This window comes from Heterodontus francisci, chromosome X, assembly GCF_036365525.1.
Source record: "Heterodontus francisci isolate sHetFra1 chromosome X, sHetFra1.hap1, whole genome shotgun sequence".
Taxonomy (NCBI): domain Eukaryota; kingdom Metazoa; phylum Chordata; class Chondrichthyes; order Heterodontiformes; family Heterodontidae; genus Heterodontus; species Heterodontus francisci.
The window spans coordinates 1,198,911-1,211,213 of record NC_090421.1 but is presented as its reverse complement, the minus strand read 5'-3'; the positions used below and the strand labels follow the sequence as shown (position 1 = coordinate 1,211,213).

General features: G+C 45.9%; 1 protein-coding gene across 1 annotated transcript in view; it reads left to right on the top strand.

Moving 5' to 3' along the window:
• LOC137358595 (unconventional myosin-Ib-like) overlaps positions 1-12,303 on the top strand; it is a 69,502-nt gene that overhangs the window by 18,450 nt on the left and 38,749 nt on the right. The window contains 1 exon segment of the mRNA XM_068024640.1: positions 11,738-11,836. Within this exon segment, the coding sequence (XP_067880741.1) occupies positions 11,738-11,836 (99 nt within the window).

Here is a 12,303-nt window from a genome sequence, read left to right as displayed (position 1 = left end):
CATGTAGGCTTAATTGAAACCAACAAATGCCAGGGATATTTGGTATTTATCCAGGGTGCTAAATGAAACAAGGGATGAGATTTTGAGTTGCTGACGGTCATCGTGAGGGAGTCAGTAAACCCTGGGGAGGTCCTAGTAGAGTAAAAACAGGTGAACGCAGGCATCGCTTTCCAAAATATTGACAGAACCAGTCCAGGTACTATGCACCCAGAAGTCTTCCATCAATATTGAGTTGGTTATCAGGAGGTAAATTTGAGGAATACCTATATGACAATAACTAAAATCATTGTTTTACTGAGACTCTAAGTTAAATTCTGTTTTTATTATATGGGATTCTGGGATTTTTACTGGTGTTTTGGGATCACATTCCAGATGCTACCCTACATCCTGTACAGTTTAAAAAACCATGCTTCTTTAGGTGATGCTCATTACCCTTTGTAGGTTTGTTTGGCAGTGTGACGCCTAAAAACAAGACCAAGAAAACATCCCAAGGACGATGGATTAGAATCCGTTACTATTTAAAAAGTATATTTTTGGTTGAATATAATATTCACAGTCCTTACAGCACTTGATGAGCAGAAGAGTAGACAAGGAGATCACAGCAAGAGAGCTGCAACAGAGACCAGTGGCAGCCAGCAGCAGAAAATGGAAGAGCAATGTAGTCCAGTCAGCTGGCAGCAATCAGCCAGTAACAGGAAACACCATGAACCATCAGCAGCAATATCTAACTGGCAAGCAGCAAACGGCCAGCAGCAAACGGCCGGCAGCAAGCAGCAAACGGCCAGCAGCAAACGGCCGGCAGCAAGCAGAAGTCAGTAGCAGCCAATGATCAGCAGCAATAAGTAGTGACAAATAAATATCTGATCAGTTTGCAGAGCAGAGACTTGAAATTTGGTGACAAAATCATGGAAGTCTCACAGGAGCAAGAACTGAGAATAGTGAATCTTCCAGTAAAGGCCACCTGGATTGCTGCCATTCCAGGATTCTAGCCCTGCTCTGTTGCTGCAACTGATTCCTCTCTCTCGCTGCTTTGGAGAAGAGTGGGCCAAAATCAGAAGCAGCAGTAAACAGTGGGAGCGCTGGCATTATAGTCAGCATTTACAGTAAACTTCTCAGTTTATAAGAAGTCTCAGATTCCTGCTGCTGTTCTTTGAAGATGTCTGATCTGGTGCCAGATTCTAAATTCTGCATTCTATGATTTCATCTAGCTTTCCATGAAAACAAAAAAAAACTGCGATCTTGATAACCTGGTAAACAGTTGCCAAGTGGCTTCAGATGGGGAAGATTCTGCCTAACCGACCTCAATGACTTTTTTTTTATGACCTATCGCCCCAAATTGACTGTTTAAAACCTTATAACGTGGTGTCCTTGGACATGCAAAAAGCTTGTGACAAAGTTCTGCACAAAAGGTTGAACTGACTGATGGGTAAGAAACTGCAGATACTCACTTAGAGGGGCAAGTGGTGGGTGAGGTGCCCCAAGGATCCCTATTGGGACCCCAATGGTTTCCTCTGATATCCAGATGATATCAATCTGGGGACAGGGAAAGGGTTTCCAAAGCAATACAAAATGAGTTAGATAAGATATGTAGGAGTGTTGACCAGTGGCATATGAAATTCAACATAGACAAGTGTAATGTATTGTAAATTGGAAGGTGTATGTACTTTATCAATGGTGTTTAAATACCCAAGGGTGAAGCTGAAAGAGACCATGGGGCATTGGTAGACTCAACACTTCACTGCCTTCCACGGAATAATTCAGCACCTCAGTCTACACAGAGATAAAGATCTGTGAGGTAATATGCAATAATAACAATCAAGTTTGATGTCCAAGATTTTACCCAAGATCAAATCAAGTGGAAACAATCCTTCCACAAAAGCAAAATAAATAGTTGTTTAGTAGTACAGAACTTGAGTATTGCTGAAAATAGAGACATGTTGTCGAAGCTTTTCCTCTTCACTCATCAGGACAATCACAAGAATAACCAATGTAAGGGAAAACAACAACTTATACTGCATGAGAAGAGAGTGCTGATTGGTTGGCAAGTGAACTCTGATTGGTACAGGCGTTGCCATGGAGAATGCACCAGTTTACGGTGACCAACAGTTAACTGCCAAGCTTTGTTTGAAATTTAAACCAGGCAGCTTGACTCTGATTGGTCAAGGCATTGCACTGAGGAATGAACCAGCGAATGGCTGTCACTTATTTTGTTCAGCTGAAACAGGCGCAATGTGCGTACATGTCCTCTCTGTCTGCAAAGAACAGGGCCCTGTGTATTAATATATGTAGCTTCCAGTACACGCAAGTCAAGCTGCCTGGTTTAAATTTCAAACCAAGCTTGGCAGTTAACTGTCAGCACTCTCTTCTCAAGAACATAAGAACTAGGAGCAGGAGTAGGCAATTCAGCCCCTCGAGCCTGCTCCGCCATTCAATACAATCATGGCTGATCTCATCTCTGCCTCAACTCTACTTTCCTGCCCCTTCTCAACCCTTCAACCCATTACTAATTAAAAATCTGTCAATCTCCTCCTTAAATTTACTCAATGTCCTGGCATCCACCGCACTCTGGGGTAGTGAATTCCACAGACTCACGACCCTTTGAGAGAAGTAATTTCTCCTCATCTCTGTTTTAAATCTGCTACCCCTTATCCTCAGCCTTACGCGTCCACCGCCCTGGACGCCGCCATCTCGGAAAATAACAGCATAACACTAGTTTTAGCCACAGAGAATAGATCGGTCCAGACCTATAAAGGAAATCAGTGTGCGAGAGTGCAAACACAAGGATTTCAACTTTGTGTATAATTCAGTTTTTAATATGAGGCATTGAACTTGCTCGAACATAATCCACTTTTGTATAGGCCATCTTGAAGTATCAATGATGCAGCTGGGAGTTAAGTGTTTTCCCTCCAAAAGCACAGTGCTGTTACTGTTCTGTAAATGGCTTTAAGAAGCTGTTCTCTATGTGGCACATTTCACACTGGGCAAACGAATTTGATTTTGTGGGCATCAAGCAAGTTTGTTATCTGCAAGGCACACATCCTACATAAACAGATGGCGGCGTCCAGGGCGGTGGATGCGTAAGGGCTGGGAGAAGAATTCACCTCAGAGAGAGGGTGAACGGCTGGCAATCCGGGAAAGAAATGCTGATGAAGACCCTGCCAGTGGTTGCCAAGCTTGGCCAACTGGACAGGAAGGCCACTTGGCTGTGTTTGGGGAGCCCATCCACGGTGGCGATCAGGAGGAAGAGCGGCCACATGGTCCCGGCAGCGGCTCCCGCTCACTCGGCGATTCCACGCTGTTTCCACACAAACTTTCCCCACAACTCCGGCTCAGCTCCCGGATCCCGATCCCAGTAGTAGTACATCATTGTAAAAGGGACAATGGTGGGAGCTGATGAAATGTTTTATTACCTGCACCCCCTGCCTGCCACCCCCCCTGCTCCCAGCTCACTACCCTCGCACCCACTTCCCAGCTCCCCCCTCGCACCATCTTCCCCTGTACCCCTTACAGCCCCCTTCCCAGCTCCCCCTTGCACCCCCTTCCCTCCACCCCTTCCCACCGCACCCCCTCCCCACCCCCTTTCCCCCCACCGGCATCCTCCTACCCCTGTGTAGGGGCCCTAACAACCCCACTGCCTTGTGGGCGTCTCAGGAAAGACCAAGGCTAAGGGAGTAAACCCTAACAGTAAATCCGGAGCGGAACCCCAAAGGCGGTCATGCGTCACCTTTGGCATGTTTCCGGCAGTTCCTGCAGCCATACCGGTGCCAAACGTCGTGCTCTGCACCCCTTTGGACCCCACGAGGAAGGCCGAGAGGGGGGTTTTGACGTTTGGGCAACTCACAACCTCCATACATCCGCCCAGGCATGCGCCATGGAGAAGTCACTCCATAGTCACCTCACAGTGACCAAATCAACACGGAAGGCAGCAGTTACGGGTTATAAGTCCAGCTCAACTGGCGTAGAGATTGGGCGCCACGGGTTGCCTTTGTCGGTGGGAGAGGTCATCGCATCTCACTGGACAGCTACCGCCCGCCTCAAACCGGGCAGCATCCGGTCAGTAAGGTTCTGTCCCGCCACAGTCCACCTGCTTCAATGGGTGCTTGGAGCTCAGGGTCATTGCCCGACAAGTAGACTGTAACACCGCACCAAACAGCACGACAAAAAAAGGAAAGAAAATACCAGCCCTTCGTTTTGCAAGCTGGAACGTCAGAACTATGTGTCCTGGCCTGTCGGAAGACCTTACACAAATCAACGATTCTCGGAAGACCGCCATCATTAACAACAAGCTCAGTAGACTCAATGTGGACATTGCAGCACTTCAGGAGACACGCCTCCCTGCGAGCGGATCTCGAAGAGAGCAAGACTACACCTTCTTCTGGCAGGGTAGGGATCCTGAAGAACAAAGACAGCAGGGAGTGGGCTTCGCCATCAGAAACTCTTTGCTTAGCATGATCGAGCCACCCTCAAATGGCTCGGAACGCATACTGTCCATCCGACTGTTCACCGTCTCTGGTCCAGTACACCTACTCAGCATCTATGCTCCAACACTCTGCTCCCCACCTGAAGCTAAAGACCAGTTCTACGAGGAACTCCATACTATCATTAGTAGCATCCCCAATACCGAACACCTATTCCTGCTGGGGGACTTTAATGCCAGGGTTGGGGCCAACCATGACTCATGGCTCTCCTGCCTTGGGTGCTGTGGCATTGGTAGGATGAATGAGAATGGACAGAGACTGCTTGAGTTGCGTATCTACCACAACCTCTGCATGACCAACTCGTTCTTTCACAATACACCCTGTCACCAGGTTTCTTGGAGGCACCCAAGATCACGTCGTTGGCACCAGCTGGACCTCATCGTCACAAGGCGAGCCTCTTTAAACAGCGTTCAAATCACACGCAGCTTCCACAGTGCGGACTGCGACACCGACCACTCCCTGCTGTGCAGCAAGGTTAGCCTCAAACCAAAGAAGCTGCATCACTCCAAGCAGAAGGGCCGCCCGCGCATCAACACTAACAGAATTTCTCATCCACAGCTGTTACATAAATTTCTCAATTCACTTGAAAAAGCCCTTCAAAACACTCCCACAGGGGATGCAGAGACCAAGTGGGACCACATCAGAGACACCATCTATGACTCAGCAATGACCACCTATGGCAAACGTGTGAAGCGGAATGCAGACTGGTTTCAATCTCACATTGAAGAGCTGGAACCTGTCATAGCCGCTAAGCGCATTGCACTGCTGAACTACAAGAAAGCCCCCAGCGAGTTAACATCTGTAGCACTTAAAGCAGCCAGAAGCACTGCACAAAGAACAGCCAGGCACTGCGCAAATGACTACTGGCAACACCTATGCAGTCATATTCAGCTGGCCTCTGACACCGGAAATATCGGAGGAATGTATGATGGCATTAAGAGAGCTTTTGGGCCAACCATCAAGAAGATTGCCCCCCTCAAATCTAAATCAGGGGACGTAATCACTGACCAACGCAAGCAAATGGACCGCTGGGTGAAACACTATCTAGAACTGTACTCCAGGGAAAATGTTGTCACTGAGAACGCCCTCAATGCAGCCCAGTCTCTGCCAGTCATGGATGAGCTGGACGTACAGCCATCAAAATCGGAACTCAGTGATGCCATTGATTCTCTAGCCAGCGGAAAGGCCCCTGGGAAGGACGGCATTACCCCTGAAATCATCAAGAGTGCCAAGCCTGCTATACTTTCACCACTGTATGAACTGCTTTGCCTGTGCTGGGATGAGGGAGCAGTACCACAGGACATGTGCGATGCCAATATCATCACCCTCTATAAGAACAAGGGTGACCGCGGCGACTGCAACAACTACCGTGGAATCTCCCTGCTCAGCATAGTGGGGAAAGTCTTTGCTCGAGTCGCTCTAAACAGGCTCCAGAAGCTGGCTGAGCGTGTCTACCCTGAGGCACAGTGTGGCTTTCGAGCAGAGAGATCCACCATTGACATGCTGTTCTCCCTTCGCCAGCTACAGGAGAAATGCCATGAACAACAGATGCCCCTCTACGTTGCTTTCATTGATCTCACTAAAGCCTTTGACCTCATCAGCAGACGTGGTCTCTTCAGACTACTAGAAAAGATTGGATGCCCACCAAAGCTACTAAGTATCATCACCTCATTCCATGACAATATGAAAGGCACAATTCAGCATAGCGGCGCCTCATCAGACCCCTTTCCTATCCTGAGTGGTGTGAAACAGGGCTGTGTTCTCGCATCTACACTGTTTGGGATCTTCTTCTCCCTGCTGCTCTCACATGCATTCAAATCTTCAGAAGAAGGAATTTTCCTCCACACAAGATCAGGTGGCAGGTTGTTCAACCTTGCCCACCTAAGAGCGAAGACCAAAGTACGGAAAGTCCTCATCAGGGAACTCCTCTTTGCTGAGGATGCTGCATTAACATCTCACACTGAAGGGTGTCTGCAGAGACTCATCGACAGGATTGCGGCTGCCTGCAACGGATTTGGCCTAACCATCAGCCTCAAGAAAACAAACATCATGGGACAGGACGTCAGAAATGCCCCATCCATAAATATCGGTGACCACACTCTGGAAGTGGTTCAAGAGTTCACCTACCTAGGCTCAACTATCACCAGTAACCTGTCTCTCGATGCAGAATTCAACAAGCGCATCGGAAAAGGCTTCCTCTGCTATGTCCAGACTGGCCAAGAGAGTGTGGGAAAATGGCACACTGACACAGAACACAAAAGTCCAAGTGTATCAAGCCTGTGTCCTCAGTACCTTGCTCTATGGCAGCGAGGCCTGGACAACGTACGTCAGCCAAGAGCGACGTCTCAATTCATTCCATCTTCGCTGCCTCCGGAGAATCCTTGGCATCAGGTGGCAGGACTGTATCTCCAACACAGAAGTCCTCGAGGCGGCCAACATCCCCAGCTTATACACACTACTGAGCCAGCGGCGCTTGAGTTGGCTTGGCCATGTGAACCGCATGGAAGATGGCAGGATCCCCAAGGACGCATTGTACAGCGAGCTTGCCACTGGTATCAGAGCCACCGGCTGTCCATGTCTCCGCTTTAAAGACGTCTGCAAACGTGATATGAAGTCCTGCGACATTGATCACAAGTCGTGGGAGTCAGTTGCCAGCGATCGCCAGAGCTGGCGGGCAACCATAAAGGCGGGGCTAAAGTGTGGCGAGTCGAAGAGACTTAGCAGTTGGCAGGAAAAAAGACAGAAGCGCAAGGAGAGAGCCAACTGTGTAACAGCCCCAACAACCAATTTTATCTGCAGCACCTGTGGAAGAGTCTGTCACTCTAGAATTGGCCTTTATAGCCACTCCAGGCGCTGCTTCACAAACCACTGACCACCTCCAGGCGCTTACCCATTGTCTCTCGAGACAAGGAGGCCAAAGACTAGACTATCCTAAAATTATGACCTCTCGTTCTAGATTGCCCCACCAGAGGAAACATCCTCTCTACGTCTATTTTGATAAGTTGTTTAAGTTGTTTTCCCTTGCATTGGTTATTCTTGCATATTGTCCTGATGAGTGCAACACGAAAAGCTTCGACATGTCTCTATTTTCAACAATTCAAAATAGAGGTATGCAAAGGAAACCCGACGCAAGCCCGAATTCTGGACCCGGAAGCCTGACCCGAACCTGACGCATGTCGTCAGGACCCGTCGGGGTTGGGTCGGGTGGCAGGCCTTTACAGCAGTATATGGGCAAAGGCTTGCTACCCGACCCGACCCCGATGGGATCCGACAGCATGTGTTGGGTTCGGGCTTCTGGGTCCAGCATTCGGACTTGGGTTGGGTTTCCTTTGCACACCTCTAATTCAAAAGCAAAATACTACAGATGCTGAAAATCTGAAATAACAGAAAAATGCTGGAGGCACTCAGCAGGTCTGGCAGCATCTGTGTAGAGAGAAACAGTTAACTTTTCAGGTCTGTGACCTTTCATCAGAACTGGGAAAAGTTAGAAATGTAATACTTGTAAAACAATCCTTGGTTATCTGCAACTCCAAAGCCAATTCATGTTAATGATTATTGATGGACTTTGAGAGATAATAAATGTACATCAACTGCAAACAGGACTGAAAGCTGTCTACAGCTATAGCTGATTAGAACTTATTGGGAATGTACTGCCTGTGAAGGTGTATTTGGTTTTCAGAGTATGAGCCCAGATTTCACGAAATTGATGGAAAGGGCTTTCCCATCCATGTCCACAATTAGAACTCCCACTCCCTCATGTTCCCAAAGAAAATATCTGGTGTGTTGTGCTTCTGAAGCATAAACGTAGGTTAGATACCTGGATTGTACCACTGCATCGTCCCTTGATATGAATCTGTACCATCAGCTATGAAGAGAGACTGGAAAGGCTCGGGTTGTTTTCCTTAGAGCAGAGAAGGCTGAGGGGGGACATGATTGAGGTATACAAAATTATGAGGGGCATTGATAGGTTGGATAGGCAGAAACTTTTTCCCTCAGTGGAGGGGTCAATAACCAGGGGGCATAGGTTTAAGGTAAGGGACAGGAGGTTTAGAGGGGATTTGAGGAAAAATGTTTTCACCCAGAGGGTGGTGGGAATCTGGAACACACTGCCTGAAGGGGTGGTAGAGGCAGGAACCCTCACATTTAAGAAGTATTTAGATGAGCACTTGAAACGCCATAGCATACAAGGCTATGGGCCAAGTGCTGGAAAATGGGATTAGAATAGATAGGTGCTTGATGGCCAGTATGGACACGAAGGGGTGAAGGGCCTGTTTCTGTGCTGTATAACTCTATGACCATCGTTCTACATCAAGCTAATTTTGGATTGCTTATCAGGATCTTGCATCTTGAAGTTCCTGAAAATGCAAATTTAAATCCTGCAGGCACCCATTGCTCATTTTGAGTTTCAGTTTGGTTCAGATTCAGATTGCCACATTTCTAGGATTTACTGAAAAATCAGTCTCCCTTCAATATCTTTCCATATCATCATATTATTGGTGGGGTGGGGGGATATCTCCATCAGAGAAGAATGCTTAGGTCCTCATTTAAAAAAAAAGGCCTTGCATTTATACAGCTCCTCAAGATGTCCCAAACTGCTTTACAGCCAATTAAGTACTTTTGAAGTGTAGTCACTGTGTTGTGTTTATGAAGTTCTCCTATGGTCATTATTTCTGATGTGTTTTTAACTGTTTATGATATTTGCTTAAAAAAAACTGAGCAGATAAAATCTTCATGGACAGATTTAAGATGTTGGTACACATAGGGACCATATCAATTCTTTGTCCTACATTCCTCTTCAATGCTATCTCCTCTTGATGTGCCTGCCGCCTGTAGTTCTAAGACCTTGACGCCATGTTCTGATGCCCAATTACGATTGCTTTCAGTGGCTGTAATATGGTAGAGTTGCCAAAATTTGAATTCACCCTGTCTGTGATCTTGATTTTACAGTTCTGGTCACAGATCCTCCCTGTTTCTTATGATGTCAAGGAAAGGTCACAAGGTCAGCAGTCTGAAAACTTAAATAGGAGTACCTGCATCCAACACTTACATATTCTTAACACTGCTAATGGCCGTTTAGATGTGCTGCGGGTGGCTGCTGGTCAGAGACAGGAATGCCCAAAACTATGTCATAAAGTAGTGTTTTGTGCCTTGAGAGGCATGTATTCGTTATCATTTATATTATGGAGCAGCCTACAGTGATAGTGCTCTAGTACAAATAGGGAGAAAGGGAGACTTTTGAAGTGTTGTAATGTAGGAAACGCAGCAGCCAATTTACGCACAGCAATTGGTGGAAGAAGGTTTAAATACAGTTTGTTTTAATATTCACATTCAAAGATCTTTGAAATAACTCCTCATTGTCCTTCTACTTTGTGTAGCACTTTGCTCTTAAGAAACCTTAAGTAAAGCAGGTGGCAAACTATCATGAATCTATTCTTCAAGGCCATTAAAGATTCATAAACTCAGAAAGGCAGACGACAGATAATACAAGACTAACTGGTATTTAAAACCATTATGGTTACATAGTAAATACAGGCAGTAATGGGATAGGAGGATTTCCAGCCTCCTCAAAGGGACACTGGCCTGTGTGCCAATTGCTACTTTAATATTTTACAAAAATATCCATTAGAGCCTGTGATCTGATGCCCACAAGAACGAGTATACAGCTTATTTAAAAATAACGCACAGATTTTCCTCATCACTTTTGTAAACTGCTGTAGACATGGGGGTAGATTTTCCTCTTCAGCGTCTGGGTGTAAGAGATGATAAACCCAGACTGTGTGTGTCCCCTCAGGTATTGTGGATGTAAAAAATCCCACAGCCACTACTGGAAAAAGAGCAGGAGTGTTCTCCCTGGGGCTAATATTTATCCCTCAACCAACATCATTAAAACAGATTTTCTGGTCATTTATCTCCTTGCCATTTGCAGGAGTTTCCTGTGTGCAAATTGGCTGCTGTGTTTCCTACATTACGACAGTGACTATGCTTCAAAAGTACTTCATTGGTTGTAAAGTGTTTGGAGACATTCTGTGGTCATGAAAGGAGCTATATAAATGCAAGTCTTCTGGTGGGCTAGATGCCTTATTGGCAAAGTTGGGTGCAAGCTGCTCACTAGTTTCCATACATTAAAATGAATGGATGGAAAATCATGAGCAGGTTATACCCGAATTTACAATCTGGGTTTCAGCCTCATCAAGCACTTACAACCTGAAGAGGAAAATCTACCCTCTATTCTGTGTGTATTGGAATGCAGTTAAAGAGATGGTCTCATTCCACCAACTGCTCAGACTGGGTGTGGGTCACTAATGGAGCTGACAGTAGCAGCTGAGACTGGGAACTGGGTGGCAAGTCAGGTCGAACACTACCCTTTCAACAGTTAAGGCCTGGGTTCACATCTAGCTCAGACCAACAAGCTGAAAATATCCTCTCTTTTTGCTGAGTACAAGGGTTGTAAATAGGCTCTCTCAATCCAGTTCCTAATAGGCAAAAATCTAGAAAATACAATTGCTCGCTGATCAACTGTCTCAAAAAGGCCATAAGGATGGCTGGTGTGGGCAAAGTGAAACCCCACATGTGTACCGCAGAGCATTTAATTCCCAGTTTGGGATTAAGGCACGTAATTGGGCAGAATAATGGTAATTTTCTGCTAGCTGATTGGGGAATTCTTCATACTCCCCGAGTAGTCCATCTTTCCTAAAGCAGCCTCAAATGTAATGGCATCACAATTTCTTTCCATCATCGATTTTTCCCAATGAACTAATTATTCCAGTAATATAACAGCAAGAGAGTTGTCAGGGTGGAGGGAAGAGTCTTTAAAGTCTGTTTGTTGGGGATGACCTAGGATTGACAGTGAACAGGAAAATAATTCAATACTGAAAGCAATGCAGAGAAGGTCATGAAAAGCTGCTCCCATTGTTAAGAGGATTGAGCTATGAAGGAAGACTGGAGAAACATGAGTAGCCTTGAAAGAAGGCAACTGAGATGGGACTTCTAGAAGTATACATGGCAGTAGGTGATATAGAAAAGATTAATCCAGAGCACTTTCTGGCCAGATGAACTAAAATGGGCCAAATGCCTTCCTCGTCTCCATCTGCCTTGTGACCTTTATTGTCATTTAGTGTTGCAATACAGTATTTATTCTCATATTTTCTTCTGAGTTTGAACTTTTTAATCCTGGTGGAAACTTGACATAAAAGGTGAGTAAAAACTAACATGGATTTAATATTTTGTTTTGAGTTCTGACAGTTTGGGTATTGTTTCAGATCTCCTGGAGAAATCTCGTGTTGTCAAATGTCTGAAAGGGGAGAGGAATTTTCATATCTTCTACCAGTTGTTGGCAGGAGGATCATCTGATCTGCTTAGTGAGTGTTCTTTATGCTTTCATTGTATGGTTGTTTCCTGGTCCTCCATCCCATCTGAGGCTTTGTAATTCCACTCAACGTAATTCAGTGATAGTGCCTCTCATACATCTGTGTCTACCTTGTTCGGGTGAGACGTGGCATCCCTGCCACAAGGAGTCACAGACAAAGTAGTATTCTTTCCTGGAAACATTAACTTAGAGCAGTGCCAAGAGAGTAAGGTTCACAGATGCCCACACCTCTCTAGTACCTAATTTAATCAACTATTCTTTATGGTGAGCCTTGACTTTGCAAGCTTTTGGCTATTCAAATATGGGGGGCATCACAGCCAAACTCATCCTGTCCTCGTCCGACATGCAACAAACATGAGTGATTTCAGTAAGAATCAGTGGATTGTGATAGAGAGTGAAGATCACTCACCACAAAATGTCCAACAGCAATTTGGGTATTCTGGAGCGAGTGGTTCTCCT